General features: G+C 40.2%; 1 protein-coding gene across 1 annotated transcript; it reads right to left on the minus strand.

The window, feature by feature from the left end:
* Positions 1-1,280: 1,280 nt before the first annotated feature.
* Positions 1,281-22,101, minus strand: LOC124256119. The gene is made up of 21 exons (XM_046690073.1): positions 21,969-22,101; positions 21,600-21,628; positions 20,821-20,926; positions 18,955-19,116; positions 18,746-18,862; positions 18,419-18,469; positions 17,510-17,632; positions 17,250-17,356; positions 16,224-16,305; positions 14,220-14,303; positions 13,451-13,536; positions 7,404-7,503; positions 6,515-6,676; positions 6,109-6,225; positions 5,653-5,703; positions 5,155-5,277; positions 4,699-4,805; positions 3,524-3,605; positions 3,315-3,398; positions 2,992-3,080; positions 1,281-2,236 (listed from the first exon to the last, which is right to left on the minus strand). The coding sequence occupies exons 3-21, from the start codon at positions 20,902-20,904 to the stop codon at positions 2,200-2,202; spliced, it is 1,848 nt and encodes a 615-aa protein (XP_046546029.1). The 5' UTR covers positions 20,905-20,926; positions 21,600-21,628; positions 21,969-22,101; the 3' UTR covers positions 1,281-2,199.
* Positions 22,102-23,888: the final 1,787 nt, after the last annotated feature.

Here is a 23,888-nt window from a genome sequence, read left to right on the forward strand (position 1 = left end):
TCTACGAAACCCTGACATTCGTGATAATAACATAATAATTTCAGTACGTGAGTGCTGATTGCTGCGGCCTTGGTGGTTAAATAGCAAAAGACAGAGACTTCTTGACTCACAGCAAAAGCAATTGGAAAGTGTATGAGATACAGATCTATGTAATCCATGTCTAGGGCCTCCAGTGACATCCGACACGTTGGCTCCACCTGATCTGGTTCGTGACAGTGAACCCACATCTGCAATGATGACGTACATATAACGCTGTTGTGGAAGTGTACTGACACTCGTGATAACAGAAAGTTTTCAGGATTGCAAATTCAAGAATAATCTCAGACATGTTTTGTGTCAGCTGGGTCATCCTAATGTGTGACAAGGTGAGGAGGGGAGTAATGATTTTCTGTGCCTAGTGCATCATAAACCGCCCACCCCCGTAATAAATGACTGGTCCCTAGATACATATTACAGGAACATCCTAATTACTGAAGATTTCCATCAGTTTGATTTAAGATGAATATCCCAAATTAAAACGGAGAACTTAATCCAGATATATGCATCTAGAAACCAAAACTGTGACATCAGTTAATGACACACAGGATACATAAGTGAATAATGATAAATATTAAAATATTCCTCGTTATATTTTTAATATAACTGTAAATATTACCGAAACATTCCAATTACTGTAAACGTCCATGACTTTGTCTAGAGATGAGTATTGTGTATATATGTACTTTATTTCCATGGAAGGATTTTAAAATAACACTTTGATGTGACTTTACTGCATGAGGTAACTGCAACGAGATGATTTTCAAATTGAAAACCTAAACTACGACATCAGAAAACGACCTGACAAGATCGATGAGTGATTAATGATTTATGTATATATTTCAAATATTCTCAGTTATATGTTTACAGTATATGTGTCCTTCAGTGGTTGAAAAGAGTGACGATGGGCCCTGGAAATAATGCTAGTGCAATCACGAATGTCGACATATGAGAGTTTGGGCAAGAAGTCTGTCGTCATTTGTTAATCTGCATTTGTTTTGAAAACTGGTAATATACGTCTGTGTTTCCAAACAGGCAATATTATCTGAAAACCTGGCAAGTAGATAAGAAACAAGTCTGGCCGAAGAGGACTCGAATAGCTTTCCTGTGCCCTCATACCGGTACAATCAGCCGTCAAGAAAGTGTTCCTTCAAGAAACATCTCGAACGATCGAGTTTATCATGGGCCATATATTTTATTTCGGTCTGCCGACCGTATGTTAAAGTGATAAGTCCAATACCAAATACCGGGGTACTTTATAATTTTTATTCGCATCTTATGTGTATTTGAATACAAAACAGTACATTAACACTATAAACGCAAACTATAACAAGAGATATAAAGCTCCATACTTATGTACATCCCTGCATACATCACCGGATGACCAGAGAAAGACATTAAGCTAAATGCAACTAAAACAATTGTATAACGTAGAATACTGACAAACTTTATAGATAACACAGTTTTGTATTAATTTCATGAGTGCGAAGTTTCGATACAGATTGTTTTTACCGTTGTATTACGTAGGATATTCAAACCATTGATTTAGTCTTAAAACATTTCCTGTGACATAAAGGTGAAAGTGGCTGCAAAGTACAATATTTACACCTGGGTACCATTTACGAAGTTTCGTTGAGTGTCGCCATGAAGCATTGAACTATTTATCACAGATTTGCGACTAGAACTGATCTTTAACATGTTCGGCAATCAGGCAGACTGGCTTGTTTGATAGTCATCGTACTCCAATCGTGCAGATCGATGCTCATGATGACAATCACCGTTTGGTGTGGTTCACATTCTATTATTAACAAACCGCTGGAATATTTCTCTGTGTGGCTGTAAACAACAACAAACCACAACTACTACCACTGCTACAACTACTTCTACTATTCATCTTTAAATAATGCGTCAATTCTACCCTTTAAAGAAGGCACAAATCGCTGCATTATTTACATTATTACCCAGGTAAATAAATCGGTGTGTACTTGATTTTCATTCCTTATAACACAATAGCATTATGACAAATTTGTATTCGACACACCTACAATTATATTCAACTTGTTCCACATTGAGGACGATCACAAAAATAAAGGAACGACTTATGCAGACAATACTCTGACCGACGTCAATTGTCTGACCGTGAGTCTTCCGTGCCGTGCAAGCTCACTTCTCATAGGGATAGAAGGGATGATCTTTCCATCTGGAACACAGGAATGATGATGGTTGAATGGACTGGGAAATGCTACTTTCAAGTCCGCTTATGATACTTCTCACATAAACCCATGTTGGCTTATTGGCGTTACGTGAAACTATTGCTTTGAGGAAAATATCAGTATGATGCTTAGCACTGTTATAAGAGGATCGTATCGTGTTACACGCCGCAATTGTCTCGACAGAGTTGCCTCCCATGAGCAAGCGGTGGGTTTCACCAAAAAGGGGAACGTCTGGGTGAGGTGAGGTGAGGTGAAATGGGGTTTAACGTCGTACTTAAGAATATTTCGCACATATGACGACGTGCATCCGTGTGTATGTGTGGCTGCGTGTACTAGCCCAGATTTAAACTGGTTTTATAGTGCTAGCTCTCTGAGATACCATACAGTTAAGCATGAATACCCCCTTTGACACATTACTGACTCCGAGCCGACCAGTCCTTGTTGTACCAATTATTAATGCAGAGCGCCAGGCAGGGACCAACAAGTACCACATTTTAACGTGTTTTGGTATGACGCGGTCGGGGATCGAACTCCAAATCCAAACCGAGTTACTCATGCTGGAGAAATATTAAAGTTATAACTATATCGAAACTATACTCAAATCTTGACCAGTCCAAACAGTACATTTCCAGCCCAACACTGTTATACAAACATATATTTTCTGGATGAATTGACAATCCACATATATGTGTATTATTTTTATGACCCTCGCATAGATACCGTCATGAAAAATTGTACTCACTCAATGAAATTTGGAAGGTTGACTCTGTAGCCTCTGTCTAGAGCTAGTATTGCCTTCATATCCTCCTCGCTGAGCTTGAAATCAAATATCTGAAACATGTTGGTTTGATATGTGAAACAACATGAAAAATAAGCTTTACGGGTCATTTCACATATACTCAGTGAATCACAAGGAATATGATTTCCCTTTCATTCAATGTCGGAAAGAAACCATTTTAGCTGTCTGGCGCTTATGTTCTCTTACGAACATCAAATTCACGACACGTAATCCTGTTTGAATTGTTAAGTTCTGTTTTTGGGTTCTGAAAGATAACGAACACTCACATCCATGTTCTGGGCCAGACGAGATGGATTCGTACTCTTGGGAACTAAAGCAAAACCTCTCTGTACGCCCCATCTGAGGATCACCTGGTGCAAACGAGAAAACTTTGGGTTAGAAGTGATAACAAATTATATCCGTGGAGAAATAAGCATCAAGAGTACATGTGCTACTCTTTGGCACATCATTTATGTCTCAGACAGACTGAATATACCTGAGCTGATGATTTGTTGTATTTCCTTCCGATTTCGACAATGGTCCGGTTTTCGAGGGGTTTGGGAGCATCCTCGGATACACTGGAATATATGAAGGTAAGAGTCATGAATGCTCTCTCCAGAGCATTCTAGATGTAGGAAATACTCGTGCTGTCGTATGCAATCGACATTATTTAACTGCTATTTGGAATTAGTACATATCGGATGCTTTTTGTTATGTAAATGATAACGGAATATTACACTCCCCATCAAAAGTTTAGACTGACTAGTGTAAATATAACCACTTACTTCAGTCAACTGATCTAAACTAGATTTTGCAAAATATTCTATATAGTTTAAGGGTACTATTGACACATGAACTGATGCATTGTAAAACAAATTCATAACGTTGAAAAGATTATTTTCATGATCTAAATAAATGATGAAACCCAATGAACATTGGTGAATTCTTAACAAAACTTCACACGGAAACGCACCTGTTCACATGCACGATATTTGCACAGTAATGCTTTTCAGCAAAATTGGTGCATGATCCTCGTGCAAATCATCTGCATATGGTTTGCAGTTGGTTCCCCCAAGTTGATAAATTTCGACGTAACCACACACACACACACACACACACATATATATATATATATATATACATATATATATATATATATATTTAACATATAGTGAGTGCTTTAAGTGAGTGTAAACTTTTGATGGGTGGCATATATTGGAGTTTTGTTGTAACAGCAAATTGAAGCGTTCGTAAAATTTTGTGTGCCTATATATAAGCGAGATGAGAACTAATGAGCACTTATGTGTAGATGGGAGCCCGTCCCAAAATATCGACATATTGCCGACACAAAAGCCGTATTGTAATACTTCCGGTTATGGAAGATTGCCGTGTATGGGCTTATATCTAACTGCCGCATATCTAACGCATAATATTGTAATTGTACGGCAAAATCCAGTGCGTCTCAATGTGACTTGTTAACTCTTTATTGATTTTTGTATACAATTTTAACACATTTAATTTCTGGACGTTCCAACGTCTGAGTTAACGTTCGTCTCAAATTGGGAATCAACATGTAAAACCTCACTGCTCAATTTGTGGTCGTCAGAGTGTTTCCGAAGTTTGCCAGAAGTGTTTTGCAACATTGATATAGGAGAATATAACTCAACTTACTAGCTCTGTCCCGGTGCCCCGAATGGAGCAAAGGCAGTGGTTGAGATGCCGTTCTTGAGGGAGAATCGCAGCAGTTCTTCCTGGGCCAGATATGGAGATATCTCCACCTGAAACAAACAACGTTGTCAACACCGTGTCAGGTCTGAATAAGAGTGACTTAACTAGGTTTTCATAACGCTTGTAACAGTATTACACTCATACTACCACCCGTGAAGATCCGGGTGAGAATTGATCTTCAGTAACCCATGCTTGTCGTAAGAGACGACTATCGGGATCAGGTGGTGAGGCTAGCTGACTTGGTTGATACATGTCATCGTATCCCAGTTGGTCCAGACTCGATTATTTACAGATTATTCTCAGACGCTTACCCTTTTGGCGATCCACTCGAGCTCTGGGCATATTAAAAGCATAAAAAGGAAGATTCCATGGTGTCATATAACATCAAATACTATGTACCTGGTTGTTTGCAGGTTTGTACTTGAGACCGTCCATTTTTAGAATCCTATCCAGTTGTTGTGCATTGAAGTTTGAGACGCCTATAGACCTTACAAGGCCCTTGTCCACCAGCTTCTCCATCGCCTGTTAGGGAGGAGAGTGGTATTAGGTAGCTTATATATAGAGAGATTCTTCGAACATTGATCCCTATCCACAATTCATTATTTTACTACGTATAGGGATTTTACTAGTATTTTCAATATTGCATCCAATGCAGTAATCTTCAGCAAAGCCTTTTCCTCTATATCATGTTTACTTACCAGTAAACTACAAATATTGTCAAGACCACTTGTGCATTCAGAGCACTGTCGTGTAAGTTGTGTGGACAATAATTTGTTTATGTATTTGTAACGATTTTGTGTATTCATTTGTTTTACTCAGCGCCTAACTTTGCAATGTACGTATCACCTAATGGTTTAGTGTGTTCTCCCTGTAGGAGTTAGGCTGGAGGCTACTTACTCTCCATGTGTCCAGGTAGTCCGTCTTGGTAGGCATGGACATCCCCTCGTCCTAGGGAAACACAATTCTGTTGACACCAACACGAAAGGATAAAGTAATTTTAAATAATAAATAATAACAATAGTGACTATTTCTAAAGGCGTCAGCGCCTGCACATGGCGCATGGAATGTACAAAATTGTTCTTAGAAGAGGAAGAGAGCGGAAGAATTTGATATCTATCTGAAAGTAGATGTTGATCCTGAGAACGCTCTCTCAAGATTACGAGCTAAATTATGTACTGCTGATTACGTGTTAAACTCCAATTTAACTACGTCGGTCCACCTTCGCATGAAGACTAAAGTGTCTTCATTTCGTTACATTTATACTTCAATAATTTAAAATCATACTTCAGTATGTCAGTCCTGATTGCTACAGCTTCGATGGTTAAACAGTGAAAGACAGACTTCTTAACTCACAGCAAAAGCAATAGGAAAGTGTATTAGATACAGATCTATATAATCCATGTCTAGGGCCTCCAGTGACATCCGACACGCTGGCTCCACCTGATCTGGTTCATGACAGTGAACCCACATCTGCAATGATAACACGGGCGACTGATAACGTAGATAATCATTAGAAATAATGAGCCCTTGGCATGCCGCTTATACTGAAGAGACGTATATTCAGTAGTTACAGAGTGTACATATCATAAAATAGAACCTTGTTAGTCCGGATTAGGTTAAACTGGAACCCATTGTGACCGCAACTACAAGATATATATACATAATGTACACCCATAATCTGTTAATCATCAAATCAGATAACGAGGTTTGTTTGGTGAGACAGGCTTAGATGACAAGCATGGCAACACTCTCTTCCTACCTTAGTCACAATGAACAGCCCTTCCCTCTTCACTTTTCCTTCTTTTATCATTTTTTTAATGGTGGCGCCGATTTCCGGTTCCGTTTGATACATCCAGGCTGTGTCAATATGGCGGTATCCAATTTGTATTGCAGTTTTCACGGCATCACCAACCTCATTGGACTGTTGAGGAACACATATTGATAATCTACATATATGTTGCATGTTGGGGGATGTACGGATTTGTCGTGTCATGATGCATGTATACAAATTCCAGATTTCCAAAATTATTATCCTTGGTCTGTCAGAATCATAACCGGTTCATATACTTTGAACGAAATGGAAAATGAGTGCAACCTTAATCGCCTACAAAATATAGCTGACATGCCGTGACAACTGAGGTTACCTTGAATCTACAGTCCATATGTGCCTTTATTTTACTTACTAGGATATTTATAAAGCCCACATATCCATGCAACTAGTACATGCTCAAGGCGCTGGTATTTTCCCCTCGATCATTGGATGGCAATCTCAACGGCAGATCGTACTATCAATCACAACTCCCTGGGGATCATACAACTCTTGCAGCCACTAGGCGCACCGAGTTAATGTGGCTTTCCCATCCTTACGAGGTACCCATTCACAGCTGGGTGGACTGGGACACATAGCAACAGTACTTTGTACCCGCAAGTAGGTGTTTGTATGTATTTCGGTGGCCACCATTTGGTCATTTACCAATGGATTCCTGGGTTCTCTTAAGTGCACAAGGTTGTGTACTGTAAACTTGGGGTGGGGGGTGGGGTGTTGTGCCAACACTGAAAGAGTCTGCACACAAATCTACCTTGAGGTGTACCTAAATGGGATGTAACTGAATGTGTAATATTCATACATAATAGTTTGAGCTACAAACCCGGAAACTGTTGAAGGTTCCTAAGCCCAGCATAGGCATGTCGTATCCACTGTTCATTCGTATGGATGGTACTTTGTCCGCCATCTTGAAACTGCCCTCTTAGCACCTTGACAAAAATATGCAAAAAAAACACCTGAATTGTTCAATGAATAATTCATGGTCATACATTTAATGTCAGCAATGTATCTGTTCAGCAACAATGAATATTGGCACATACTATTGTATACAACAGAAAAGTATATACAACTTACGATCACAGATGCAAGGCCTTGTCAACAAGCTTTCTGTCCAACAGAGTTCACCGAAAAAGTTCACCGGGACAACACCGGCTCTTCAAATTTAAAAAACGCTTGGGTAAATATCCAATGAAATTTTTCACGTACTCACAATGACTTGCATTTTTGTTATCTCTAAGACAGTGCAAACATGCATGTCAAACTTTCGCGTGGAGCTAGGAAAGGCTGGGTGGGTGAGAGGGATCACCTTGTGATCAGTGATCGGTTCGCTTTATTTAATTCCACTGCGACGATTGCGAACCAATGTCGAATGGGGTTCATTAAAGCGGTAAACATCAGGTATTTTAGTCACACTCCATGCTTTAATCCCAGTGTGTGAAGTCTGACGAAGTCCACATGCATTTGTCACTTGTGACCTACCATTGTGTCAACAGTGCTCGCACATGCATGACTGTAGTGAAAAACTGCTGCTCCTGTGATTAACACAAGATTAACGAAACTCCGACATTCGTGATGAGGCACAGATTTGTCAGGCATATATACTCTCCCAAAAAAGAAACGCATATAGGAATTTCAACTGTATTTTTATGTTTATTATGAAACATCTTGTAGGCTTTATGAGTCAATGAAATATAGCGAAATTGCACACTGGGAATGCAGGCTTATCCGTCTTTGGTACCAACTCGAGGAAAGTCAGTTTGAATGTCACATTCAGATGTGTGGTGGCGCTGAAGTCAATACCTCGTGTGACCACCGTGGGCATCCAGAACTGGACGGCATCGCCTCGGCATCGAACGAATAAGTCTCAGAATCTCGTGTTGCCCAATCGCAGCCCACTCTGCCTGTAGTGCCTGTGCGAGTTGCTGAAGTGTCTGGGGCTGAGGGTTACGGCGTCGCACCCGTCTGTCCAGGGCATCCCACAGATGTTCGATCGGGTTTAAGTCCGGTGATCTTGAGGGCCAGGGGAGCACGTTGATGTTGTGGTTCTGGAGGAAGTCTCTAGTGTGACGTGCTGTGTGGGGCCTGGCATTGTCCTGTTGAAACAACTCCCTCTGGCGATCAATGATTTGAAGGAGGTGTGGGCGTAGGATTTCGTTACAGTACCGTTGAGCTGTCAGGTTGCCCTGGATCATCACCAAATCACTTCTCCTATGGTAGGTGATCGCTCCCCACATCATAACACTTCCCCGTCCGAATCTGTCAAACTGGGGAACGCAAGCGTCGGCGAAACGTTCACGTCGACGTCTGTACACCCGCATTCTTACATCGCGTCGTTCCAGTAGAAATCATGATTCATCACTGAACCAGATTCTACTCCAATTCGGTAGGTTCGAGGCCTGAACGTTGGTGCACCATTGAACTCGATGTCGACGATGTTGTTGTCGAAGCACAGGGCCAAAATAAGGTCTTCTGGCACGTAAATCAGCCTCTCTCAACCTGCTCCTGGCGGTCTGTGCAGAAAGCCTCCTCAATCCGGGTATTTGTCGAGCGGTACTGGTCGACGTAGCTATTCGATGACGCAGGTGATGAACCCGGATGTAGCGATCCTGCGCCGCAGTGGTCGCTCGAGGCCGCCCACTACGAGGGGCATCTGCTACACATTCTGCCGGCGATATCTCTGCCAGAGCCGTGAAATGGTGCTTTGGTGAACATTCATGCGTCGGGCAACTGCACGTTGAGACTGGCCAGCTTCAAGCAAACCAATGGCGATATGACGGTTGGCTTCACTTAGACGTGGCATTTTGCGTTAGTCAACAATATTCCAAATACAGTGAATAATCGACAGACAGCGATCAACCTTTTATACCCATCATTGAGACTATCTGATCCCCAACTTTCACGTGCTTTGCATGTGAATTGTGTATTCTGTGACACTACACGCCGAAATTGACAATCATGCTGTTAAATACGGGTATTTTACGGATGGTGCGTTTTGTTGTGATGTTTCAAAACATAAACACCATAGGACTCATAAACAGAGCAAAACCTTTTGTAAAATGAATCACGTTTAAATTCATTGCTACATGAAATTGCTATTTTCATGATGCGTTTCTTTTTTGGGAGAGTATAAATTTAGGAGTAATCCAAAATATATATTGTGTCAGTTTGGTCATCCTAACATGTGACAAGGAGAAGGGGAGAGAACTTCCTCCCCTTAGTACGACATTGTTGAATAACGAACAGTTTTAAATGGCAACAGATCATGCAATGTATGAATACGATTCAAATCATTTAAGGTACAGCTTTTTTTCCGAATAATTCTGTGGTGTTTCATTACTTCATGATTTTGGATGTTGTAGAAGCACGTGGTATGGTTTACATCGCAGCAGTGCCACGCTTATTATGAGTGATCTCGTCGCTGCGTGATGTCATTAGTGATGACGCCATAGTCAGTAAATACTGGTCTCACGTTTTCAGCTTCTTCTGGAGGTGACAGGCACGCAATGGTCACGTGATAGAAGTACTGCAGCAAAACTTTGAACATATCACATTGCATATTCCAACATGTATATTTTATATATTGTTTTTTATATGTGGAGACTGATTTAGTGAGTGAGTTAAGTTTTACGCCGCACTCAGCAATATTCCAGCTATATGGCGGTGGTCTGTAAATAATTGAGTCTGGGCCAGACAATCCAGGGATCAACAGCATGAGCATCGATCTACGCAATTGGGATACGATGACATATGTCAACCCAGTTATTCGCCTCTTACGACAAGCATGGGTTACTGAAGATCGATTCTAATCCGGACCTTCACGGGTGGAGACCTTACTTGATTTAAGGCCAAGTAAGATGCTAATGTGGTTATCGTGGACGCTAAAGGTCAATACACGGATCACACCCTGCCCATTGGTATACTCCACACTCCTTCCTTCCTTTTGCGAATACAGCATAAATTGTCTTCGGGTGTTTCCCGAACGAAAGTACTTACGAACATTCCTCAAGACTTACACATGCTTCATGTGGTGTGAATTTATCTTTTCTTTTTAGACAAATAACATTGACTTTATTGGTATCCCTTGAAAATCCCGTTTTGGATTTCCTTCTTTTAACATCAGGATGATATGATGCATGTTATTATCTTATGTAGAAGTCTGAGTGATGTCAAACCCTGATGTATTTTGTGTCTAATACTATATGTTAATATCGTCAAGCCCAGATATGAAACAGAGAGCCAGTGCACTGTGCGCACATACATAATCTGTCAACAGATTATAATATGAACACATACAGACACCTCACATGTTGCCAGCGTTGATATTCAAATATGTTCTGTGCATATATCAGAGATGCCGGACTCTTTGTCTACAGGAAATAATGTCTCACGTGACCATGTTTTGTCCTCGAGAAATTATTATGCACAGAATGGTTCCAGGCAATAGCAACTACGATCAAGACTCTTATAGTTTAACATGATCTAGTATAAGACACAATATTATCGATGTCAACTTCTTCTTTATTGTATACACAATGTTTCGGGGCTATTCCTTGCTCCTTCGTTAGGTGAATCAAGACATAATAACATGATCGTATGATCGCTGTGTGGATTGGACCCAAATGTCCATTCTTTGTGGTTTCAGACGAAAGAAATACGAACATTTTTGCAAGTTTCGTTTTGCTTCATTCAATAATTTCCACAAAAAGAGTTCGATTAGGTTCCAATGATATTTAGAAAAACTTTATGCCATCATAAGTAGAACTATCCATGACAAAGTTCAGACTCGTTAACCCTGCTGTTACAGAGGAGATGATGCTTGTTCAGTGATGAACTTTATTCATAGGTTCATAGGAGATAGGTTTGGTAAATGGTCAAAACGCAAGTCAAATCAAGGCCAGGATTCACAATATCTCCTACTTACATATATCTAAATGCTCTTTGAATTGTATGTATATTAGACATATCACAAACCATAGTTTACATTTTAAATCCTTTAGGAAGGACGAAAAAGCAAACATGATGAAAACATAATCCAGATGTTATCAAAATCAATATGTTAACATTATTGTTCATATGTGAACAATATGAAGCTACGAATGTCGGATGACCATACAATGACACGATCTCACTCTCAGTAACAACAGGACTAGTTTTTGACGTCATAGTATTTTAAAACATTAACCTAAGTGAACAATCTGATTACACGTACTTGTCATATATTACCAAACAAGTTCACACGTAAAGAATTTCAAACAGCAGCAGTATGAAAACAGCACTACTAACAACAACAACAGCAGAAACAACCATTACATATCGGTTCAGAAATTTGAATAATTGTATAACACAGGGTAAACTGGGTTATTCTAACTATTGTTTTAGTTTGTAATATTCCTCGTAACATAAAAGTTACGCGGAGGTACAATATATCCACATCCACTTTTGTACCATTTATACTGTGCATCATTTTAAGGATTTTAAGAACGCCAATAAAGCAAGCACAAATCGCTACATTATTACAAAGGTGAATGAATCGGTGTGTACATTTGTTGTGTAATTATGCTCCCCAGGACAAATGGGTGCCCCTTCCCCCCCCCTTAAAATCATCATCAACCCCTCTAGCCATTAATTATGAACGGTCCCTTATGACACATTCATATTAGACACATTAATTATATTCAACATGTGTTTGCTACACATTGAAGACGATCACACAAATATCAGGAACAACTGGTGCAGAGAATAGTCGTCGTCGACCTCGTCGATTGTCTGACCGTGTGATCTTCAGCACCGTCCAAGGTCACTCCTTATAGGGAAAGAAGGGATGATCTTTCCATCTGGAACACAGGAAGCATGACAGTTGATTGGACGAGAGTATGACGTTCAACGTATTTTCTATCACCACCATATGTTACCGTATTTTCTTTACCTGTACGGTAGTCGTATCGAAACAATTGCTTTGAGAAAATTGTCCGCATACAGTATGTATTTTCACTACAGGTGGTCCAGTCGTCTTACGCGATTCTCAACAGAGTTGCGCCCCTTTGGCAAATGAGTACGAGTGATAGAGAATTGCTCTAACTCTAAGAAATGCAAAACCACTACTGATGTTCCAACCCAACACTACTGACAAAATGTACCCATAGAAACGAATAAGGAAACGCATAGAGTACAAGTGTTCCTTTATATAATTCCACCCACAGTGCAATACATACTTTGTGAAGAAACCTGGAAAAGAATAAAGGAACACTTGTACTTTCCCTTTTTCGTTTCCCTGAGTATATATATTTTTCTGGGTCAGTTGAATTTATACCCCTCCAATATTAAACTGAGCTCCAATATGTTCAAAAACCAAAAGCATTTCCCGTGTTTCTTTACCTATTTGCATCTGAAGCTCACAATCTAACTGTATGTTCCAGACCATCAATCACTTGCTTGTCTGGTTTGTCACAAACACCACAAACCCTGATTTTTGTAATACATTCAAATATTTTTGACACCATGTTTTTGTACTTTACACCAAACAGAATATGTTTCGGAAAATAATCAAAATAGGGTATTGTTTTACACTTTTTACATGTCCCCGAAACAAACTACAAAAGCACTTTATGTTTGTTACTTAAAGTCCATCCTGGGGCGGTGGGGTAGTCTAGTGGTTAAAGCGTCGGCTCGTCACGCCGTTCGAATCCCCACATGGGTACAATGAGTGAAGCCCATTTCTGGTGTCCCCCGCCTTGATATTGCTGGAATATTGCTAAAAGCGGCGTAAAACCAAACTCAGTCAGTCAGTCCATCCTACCAACATAAGCCTAAAATAAGTGTACATGTTCTCATCACCCTCCTCTATGGACTGACATAAACAACTGTGATTACTTGAATGTTTGAAAGTTGTTTCTAAGGCCTCTGTCCAGAGCTAGCATTGTCTTCATATCCTCCTCACTGAGCTTGTAGTCAAATATCTGAAACAAGTAGATTTGATATGTGAAACAACATGCAAAATACACTTCACGTGTATAGATAGTGAGTAAGGCATTTCGCTGGAATATCAATAAAACCTGGTTTTATCTTCATTCAATATGGGAAGAAAACATTTTTTTTATCTGTGGGTCCCTTGTTTTCTCTTGAGAACAGCAGATTATATAGACAGTCAAAACACACGCAGCGAACTAGGCCACATGTTCCTGTGAATTATTACATATACTTCCTATTAAAAGTTTAGACTCACAAATGTAAATATAGCCACTTGCTTCAGTCAACTGTTCTTATTGAAATTTTGCAAAATATTCCATACTGTTTAAAGATACTGTTTAAACCTGAACTGATGTATTGTAAAACAACTTCGTACAGTTGAAAAGAGTCATGAGTTCAAGAAATGATAAAACTCAGTAAATTGGCGAATTCCTAACAAAACTTTACACCAAAACACACCTGGTCACATGTATAATATTAGCACATGCTTTTCAGCAGTTTGATGCATGATCCTCGTGCAATTCATCTGCATCAGGTTTGCAGTTGGTTCCCCCTAGTTAGTGGAGAAATCAATCTTCGATATAACCATATATATACCTAACATGTAATGACTGTTTTCAGTGAGTCTAAACTTTTGATGGAAAGTATAGTTCAAAAGAGAACAAATACTCACATCCATGTTCTGGGCCAGACGAGCTGGATTCGTACTCTTGGGAATTACAGCATAGCCTCTCTGTATGCCATATCTGAGGATCACCTGTAGTACATCGGAAATAGTAAAAGATATCTTGTTTGGAATCATATATAACAACCTTTCTACAGGGGGAGGGTACATCCAACAAATCTCCACATCTAGCAGAAGCTGCAGAACATCGTCTGTGACATTTCTGTTGAGTGAGTGAGTGAGTTTAGTTTTATGCCACACTCAGCAATATTCCAGCTATATGGCGGCAGTTTATAAATAATCGAGTCTGGACCAGACAATCCAGTGATCATCAGCATGAGAATCTATCTGCTCAATTGGGAACCGATGACATGTGTCAACCAAGCCAGCGAGCCTGACCACCCGATCCCGTTAGTCGCCTCTTACGACAAGCATGGGTTACTGAAGGGTCATTCTAACCCGGATCTTCACGGGTACATTTCTGTTGAGAACAGTATTACATCGTCAATAACAAATATGTCAGAACACGTATTACATATCATAAATAACATATTTGTTGTTATTACATCGTAAATAACTCAGTTGTGGTGCAGAAATAGTGAACAAAATGGAAAACACATCTCCATATACGCGTGTCTAAAGTGTGTCTTCTGGAACAGAAAACCTGATTAATTGGCGGTTGCTAAAGAAACATTAAATACCAGTTAGACAGTAATTGAATATTAAAACCAAAACATCCAATATCTTCTTTATACTTCTGTCAACGCAAAGAAAAAACCAGTCTAGAGTATCCACTGAACACCAGGTGTTTGCATGTCCTCACCTGCTGGTAGCATCCGCCACTTAAATGACTAAAAACACTGTTGTCACCAATGTTGGTTATTCCATAGATATTCACCTACTCAACTCTGAGATAAACATCGACATTGGGCCGTCAGTGAACGACGTAAGCACCAGTAACGTAAGACGTCATGACACATGTAAGACATGCATGGACGCCTCGCCCATAATATACGTAACAGTGCCTTTATGTCCCCTGCAGACATCGCCTGATTGTGACCTGAGCCAATGGGGTTTATATTCTCCCATTTAAAGCAAGAAAAGATGACACACCTCTCTGTTGCACCTGTTTGTTACATACCACCGCAATCCACTACATACGTTGTTACGGTTAATATTTGCCGTGACAAAAGGTTTAAGAATCCCCTTTGAACAAGCAAAATAGAAAACAGACAAGTCTAAAATATTCAATAATATATTGAGCAAACAATGAGCAAGCGACAATGAATGACAATACTGATATCTAGTACAATGTAATTGAGTCACAAATCTACAGTATTGCGTCACAAATATAACATATTAGCTCACCAGAGTCTTGACATTCACAGTGAGAACAAATATACTGATTGAAGGTTGTTTACAATGACAATAGTTGAATATAGACGAGCACGGTCAGTCTTGAAATGTAGGTCAGCTTGACGATGGCAGACAGATGTGTATAACTCCAGTGATGTGATAAGTCCCGTCGCACAACGCAACAACCAGCCTTTGCATAGCTCTTGCAGAGTTCTCGAGCATTCTAGCAAAACTAGGCTCCGTCGTTATACACTCACGAACATTCACGAAAGCCATCGTATACACAAGACGTGACAAGACCCGGAAGTCAAAGCAAAATAAAGCCAGCCAATAGAGGCAACTCTGAAGCGCTATCAAAAAGGCGTGCCGCTAAAAAGACTATTGCCATGGAACATATATGATTTGAGATGTGAGCCACAACCCACACTCAAAACTTTAAACATTGTGACCCATAATAACTATCACTTAATCAACGTGATATTACAAAATACAAAACACACACTCTCATAACAACGTGACTGAATACAACTATTAGAAAGTCCCTATCAATATATGTTATTGCTGCAATATGTAACCTCTGACTGTCCAAAGTCATGGTATAATTAAGATGTATGTATGGGTGACTCTTTGGCATATTATTTTAAAAAGACAGTATACCTGAGCTGAGGATTTGTTGTATTTCCTTCCTATTTCGACAATGGTCGGGTTTTCCAGAGGTTTGGGTGCATCCTTGGATACACTGAAATATATGAAGGCAAGCGTCATCAAAGAGCTCTGCAATGCAGGGTCGTGTCGGAATTCTCATGCTGTCTTCTGACAGTTATAACTGTGTTTAACTGTTATATGGAACTAAGCAGCTTTGGTACGTCTTTGGATATACTGAAATATTTGATGGTAAGACTCATCGATGAGCTCGTCAGTGCAGGCTTGGTATAGCAAATATGTTAACTATTTATTGATTTTGTACACAGATTAGATCTGGACGTACATAGCTTGGGGATTAACACAAAACAACTCTCCATTTGAACTCTTTGATAAAGGTACTCTTCCTGGTGTGGTAGTGAGTGTGTTTGTAACAATTCTCTAAAATGCGCAGGTGTGTTTGTTGACGTTCATCAGGAGATCTTAACAAGACAAGCCAATGAAACACAAAACGTAATTATTTAAAGCCAACTTAATTTACGCGGATAGTAGTTTCTGTCGAGGCGTCATCGTAACGTTACTACAAGTGCATTTGGGTTACGTCCTTGGTGCTACACTTGAAATGGAAGTTACATCCAGTAATGTAGGAACTGGAATCAAATCCAGACCCGAATCATGCTGAAAAGTGATGAATATCCGTTCCGTTAACTTCCGATGTGACCGCTAGTGGCGGTTGTATTTCACGATGTCACACATGACAGTGTGAAGCTGTGAAATTTCGTTGGTTGGAAAGTAAAACATTTCTGTAAAAGCAAATAACGCTTCATTTAGGTAATCCTTCATATATACTCGATCTACCTTAAAGTTGGTATGATGGTACCATCACAGTGGGATGCTATTTTTAGACATTGTTGCCCAATGTAGTTCTGTAAACCTGCGCTGGACTTACAACAGGGAAAATGGACGACAGCTGGCTTGGTAGTGTTCATGTAGGCAAGGACATTTGCTACTGGCATCAAAGGCGTAGATAACTCAACTTACTAGTTCTGTCCTGGTGCCCCGAACGGCGCGTAGCCAGTAGTTGAGATGCCGTTCTTGAGGGAGAACTGCAGAAGTTCGTCCTCTGCCAGATATGGAGTTATCTCCACCTGAAACAAACAACGTTGTCAACACTATGTCAGGTCTTTGAACCATGTGTTAGGGAAGTGATGCAGGCATCGGATGTTTACTAGTCTGGTTAACTCACGAGCACAGGGCATATTAGAAGCATTATATGGGGAATCATGTGGTGTCATATCTACCTGGTTATTCGCAGGCTTGTACTTGAGACCGTCCATTTTGAGTATCCTCTCCAGTTGTTGTTTATTGAAGTTGGAAACACCGATGGACCTGACAAGACCCTTGTCCACGAGCTTCTCCATGGCCTGCGGGGGAGGAGAGTGATATTAAGTACCTTATGTATTCCCTTGCCATATATAACGAGTTCCTACCACAGGTTATTCTCAGAGTAAAAGAAGTAATCATTGGATCCAGAAAATATCTAACATTTTAAACAAAGTTCCTTTGGGCACATAGACAAAATACATTATTTTACTTAAATCTTGTATTTTCTAAAGCTTTTAAAAAATCAAAGGTAACTATATTCTTCAATGAAATAAGTTACAACGAAGCATTAAAGTATGTTCCTCTTATGTTCATTGGACACTTACAATTGAAGTACAAATAACATCAACACCAGAACAGCTTAAAAACAACTAGAGTGGTGGCAGTTGAGATTCAGATTCGTTTCTGCTGTATGTATTGATACCTTCCCATTGTCTTACACAGCTTTGACTTTGACTGAATTGACTTTGAATGAATTGTATATTTTCATGATTTGACTTTTCCTCATGTTTCGTTTTCTAAGGGAGGCGGTGCTGTTCATAATCCAGGAAGATCCTGATTGTCATTGGTCTTCAGCAACCCATGCTTGTCGTAAGAGACGTCAAACGGGATCGGAAGGTCAGACTCGCTGACTTGACATGTGTCACCGTTTCCCAGTTACGTAGATCGATGCTCATGATGTTGGTCACTGGATTGCCTCATCCAGACTTTATTATTCACAGATATAGCTTGAACATTGCTGAATGCGGCGTTAAACAACAAGCACACCACGTTTGTGAGCGTACACTAATACGGTTCAGTGTTAGAGTTGGGCTGGAGGCACCTACTTTCCACGTGTCCAGGTAGTCCGTCATGGTCGGCTTGGTCCGTTCCCTGTCCTGGGGAAACACAATTATGCAGACATATACATACAATATCCTTTGGAATGAAACATGATTCTCGTTACGACATTAAATACATCAAACAATCGTTTGATAACTAATCTTTAGTATAAAGTGGTCTCTTAAGTTCAAACTTCCATTGCACCTTCAGATAAAGACTAAACTGTTGACAAATTTATGTCAATATTTCATAACATTTAGATAACCAATAATTTGATATCCGACTTCAACATGGATGGTTAAATCACAAAAGGCAGAGACGTCTTGACTCACAACGAAAGGCACGGGAAAGTGTATTAGGTACAGATCTATATAATCCATGTCTAGGGCCTCCAGTGACTGGCGACACGCTGGCTCCACCTGATCTGGTTCGTGACAGTGCACCCACATCTGCAATGATAACACACCAGAATGATGACATACATGTAAAGCTGTTGTGAAAGGGTGTTGACAGTATCAAATTAACCTTGTTTACATCCTACCTTCGTCACAATAAACAGCTCTTCCCTCTTTATTTTCCCTTCTTTTATCAGTTCTTTAACGGCGACCCCAATTTCCGGTTCCGTTTTATAGATCAAGGCTGTGTCAACATGGCGGTATCCCATCTGTACTGCGGCCTTCACTGCATCACCAACCTCGTTTGGCTGTTGGGAAAAACAGATTGAGTGTCTACTGTTACTGAGTCCGTAAAAGAAGTGAGTGTGAAGCCAATAAACAAATTACAATGTGCTGTAATTAACAACTGCATTCTATAATTGAATAAGTTATAAAATCAATACAAAGTTAGTACTATGACAGTACAACATAGACTACAAAATATAATAGTACATATCAAGAGGCAGTATAATACACGAGCGGTGATTATAACAGTCCATAAATATATATTAAAGGCATATTAACCTTCAGCAACGGTAATCCGACCAGTAACTCTAGGCCTAAGCAGGGTATATGGCCATCACACAAAATGCTGGTATTCTGGTAACTTGTGATGTAATGTGAGATGAGGGGCAATAGCTAGCTCGCTTCATATACACAAAAAAAAGTTTCTAAAAAGTTCTGTGGGTGAGAACGCGATGGAAGCGACTAGAACTATGTCTAAATATAGCGCAAGTCTAAATATGGCACGCAACTGCCCCTTAATGGATCCATTAACTGCTTTACTGTTGTATAACTGTTGAAACATTGTTGAATAACGTGTAACACTGCATATATGTTATCTTTTAAAGGCTATTGCGACCTTTAGTGGTGCCAGGATCCGTGTATTTGAATTCCACATTCCCCAATAATGATCCTTTGTCTGTCCGAACCACAGCTGGGTTCGTGGGTTTTGAAATGAAACTAATCGCCAACAAATTATTCAATAGCAACATCAACCGGGGAGTCTACAGTCCGCATCTTCTCTGGTGTCTACAGTCAGCATCTGCCCGATATCTACAGTCCACACCTAAACGCAAGTCTCCAGTCAACATCTGCCCGGAGGTGTACAGCAAACATCTGCCTGGAGGCCTTCAATCTTCCCAGAGTTCTAGATTGAACATATACCCCGAGGTCTAGATTCCACAACTATCCTGGGCCCTGTTTCACAAAGCTATCGTAGCGTTGCGACTGTCGTAACTCCTGTACTGTAACATACAGTTGCGACAGTCGTAGCACTACGACAGCTTGTGAAACGGAGCACCGAAGTCTACTGTCATCACGTACCTGGAGGTCTACATTCACATCTACCTGTGTGTCCACAGTAAACATCTGCCTGGAGGCCTTCGATCTTCCCAGAGTTCTAGATTGAACATCTACCCCGAGGTCTAGATTCCACAACTATCCTGAAGTCTACTGTCATCATGTACCCGGAGGTCTACATTCAGAACATCTACCTGCGAGTCTACAGTAAACATCTGCCTGGAGGCCTTCGATCTTCCCAGAGTTCTAGATTGAACATCTACCCCGAGGTCTAGATTCCACAACTATCCTGAAGTCTACTGTCGTCATGTACCCGGAGGTCTACATTCACATCTACCTGCGAGTCTACAGTAAACATCTGCCTGGAGGCCTTCGATCTTCCCAGAGTTATAGATTGAACATCTAAGCCGAGGTCTAGATTCCACAACCTCCTGAAGTCTACTGTCATCATGTACCCGGAGGTATTCTGCATCTACCTGCGAGTCTACAGTAGACATCTGCTGGGAGGTCAAGATTCAAAACATGTCCACCACAATCAACTTCATACAAACTTTCATGTTCATATCTATATTCTTATCTATATAATTTCATTCATTCATTCATTCATTCATTCATTCTATATAATTTACTTGAACGTGTAATATTTTGACATAATATGTTCAACTACCAACCTTGAAACTGTTGTAGGTCCCTAAGCCCAGCATAGGCATGTCGTATCCGCTGTTAAGACGTATGGAAGGTACTTTTTCCGCCATCTTGAAACCGCCCTCTCAGCACCTTGACAAAAACATAAATTAAGACAGCGCATCTAAATTATTCAATGAATAACTACTGATCATAAATAAATTGAAAACAATAATATATATACAGCTACATTGACTGGTACATGCTATGGTATAAAACAGAAAATTGAACACAACTGAACCGCCGGTCGATCACAGGTGCAGTGACTTGTCAACACGCGTTTTGTCGATAAGGGCTCACTCGTCAAGGCCACACCAGTTATCAAAATAAAAAAAAAAACCCGACATGATAAATACCCATTGACATTAACATAGGAACAGTGACTTCCATTTTTATGCCATCTCCAAGACGGCGCTAACATGCATATGAGTGAGTGAGTGAGTGAGTGAGTTGTGTTTTATCCGCATTTAGCTATATTCCAGCAAAATCACGGCGGGGGATACCAGAAATGGGCTCCACACATTGTACCCATTTGGGGAATAGAACCCGGAGCTTCGGCGTGAGGAGCGAAGGCTTTAACCACTTGGCCATCCCACCTGCCCCTGGAAAACAGAACACCAAGAGATGGGTTGGGTGAGTGTTTGTCTAGTGTTAGGGGGGACTGCGCAGTTAAATTGGGGTGGGGAACACTACCGTTCCCTTTATGTGACGATTATGATCCAAAGTCGAACATGTTTCAGTTAGGCGGTAAACATCAAGTACTCACAGTTCCCGCTCCCTCCTCGTGTGTGAGGTCTGAAAAATATTTGGACAACATTGTAGTAGTTTTAATTGCAATTTGAACGTGAGAATGGTACAGACTAGCATTCGCATTTAAGAGAAGTGAAGAGAAAATATGAAACAATATGAAACACAAACAACAACAAATATTTGCCGCGTTGACACGCCAGTGCGTAGACGGAGTGTAACAAACCACGCAGCAATGTAGGTCACTGATGTAGAAATACATCAAGATGTAACCCATGTGATCGCATCATCCTCTGCAACTACCGGGCCTTCATTCAGTAGATTTGTGTCTCTCGTTTACATACGATTACATACCAGTTACACAGGCGCCAACGTAACAGCTACTTACCTAAGCCGACAACCAATTTGTCAGCAGTCCACTCAATCGGTGACCGGCCGAGGACAGTACTCGCACATTCGTGACTGGCGAGAGAAACTGGAATTCGTGTCTGTTACAGATCACGGTGACCCTGACATTCTTGATAACACAGGGTTTTTCATGCCTGCATGCAAAGTCAAAGATAGTCATAAAATCATCCTAACATGAGACAAGGAGTAGAGGGGAGCAATATGTTTCTATGCCTTAGTCCATCAGTTTGTTGTAAGATGAATATTGCATTTATACATATTTTATTAGATTTATACATATTGAAAAATAACATTGACATACATTTTCTGCATGAGGTTACTGCAACGCGATGATTTTCAAATTGAAATGCAGAGGTTGATTCAGATAATAATCTGCACCTCAAAACCTAACTACGATATCAGTAAATGACCACACAAGATTGATGAGTGATTTTGAAACCGGAAACAACAGTCTATTTTCAGACGGCTTTCATATCTGATTTTCAACAGAGTTGGCATGACAACAGGCATGCTTACTTACAACGTCATGTCCTGTTGTATGTGAGAAACATATGAAGCGATGAATGTGGGATGACTAGACAGTGAGACAAGCACAGTGATCAGTAACAGTAACAGCAGGACTAGTTGTTTTAAACAAAACGCTAAGCGAACAATATCATTAATTTTTATTAGTTCATATAGAAAATTGCTAAAAGACTCGTGTTCATAAAATACACCAGCAGCAGTATGACAACAATAACAACAACCATAATAGATCCGTAAAATAATAATGATAATAAATGTGCTTTTGTAACGCACCTTTTCCATGTACAAGGCACGTGCTCAAAGCGCTGACATGTTACAATAATATACATATGAATAGGGAGGGAAATATAGTTAGTTGTAATGAGAGGAAATCAGGTGGGTCTTCAGCAAACGTTTGAATGGGGTTAAGTCAACTGCTGATTTTATGGCCAAAGGGAGAGAATTCCACAGTAGAGGGACAGAACAAACAAATTATTTCCTTCCCAATGATGGATAACACCACCATGCTTGTCAATCGTATCCGCCGCATTGGTCGTGTATGTTATTGAAAAGAAGCGGGCCAAGTACAGATCCCTGGGGTCCACCACAGTGGACAAAGGAGCTTCGTGATTGGATGTTTTCTAGGATAACAGCCTGACTTCTGCTTTCAAGAGAAAATTTTAATCAGATTAAGGGCACTCCATGGATGCCAAATTGTCCCTATACCCAGAAGGAGTTGGTGGTCGATTGTATCGAAGTTAGAGGAGAGGTCGAGGAAGATGAGAGTAGCCAGTTTGCCTTCATCAACAGCTGTCATTGGACACTCTGAGGATAGCCGACCCTGCACTGTGGTTCGATCTATAGGACGATTGGAATTTATCCAAAAGTGAAAACACAGAAAAGTGTTCCCTGAGACGAATGTGAACAGCTCTCTCGAGTATTTTGGATATGAACTTCAGATTAGAGACAGGTCTAAAGATTTTAAGAATGTTATGATTTAGTTATGTGATAGTGTGGATGAAACAGTACTAAATCTAAAAAAAATCTAAAAATCTAAACTAAAACTCTACAACATAAATTCTAAAATAGAATAATATAGAACAACAGCATTCCGTTTAATTTCAACCGCCTTTAAAAATATCTATAAATATTTATTTTCAGATGACAAACACTGTCCAGTTGAAGCCTACAATGAAAACGTAAAGGGACACCCGTCTGATTTCAGCAATCCTGATTCGGCGTTTTACCATACAGTTAAACAGCGGTCTTCGGAAGTCTGGTTTGCGCGCCAAAATATGGGAAAGAACAGGATAGGAAACATGTGAAGACCATGTGCGCCGAGGCTGGCATCAAAGACAGGAAAGTTAACCATTCCACCCGGAAGACGGCGGTGATG

Source organism: Haliotis rubra, unplaced genomic scaffold, assembly GCF_003918875.1.
Source record: "Haliotis rubra isolate DU_JTF1 unplaced genomic scaffold, ASM391887v1 Scf619, whole genome shotgun sequence".
NCBI lineage: Eukaryota > Metazoa > Mollusca > Gastropoda > Lepetellida > Haliotidae > Haliotis > Haliotis rubra.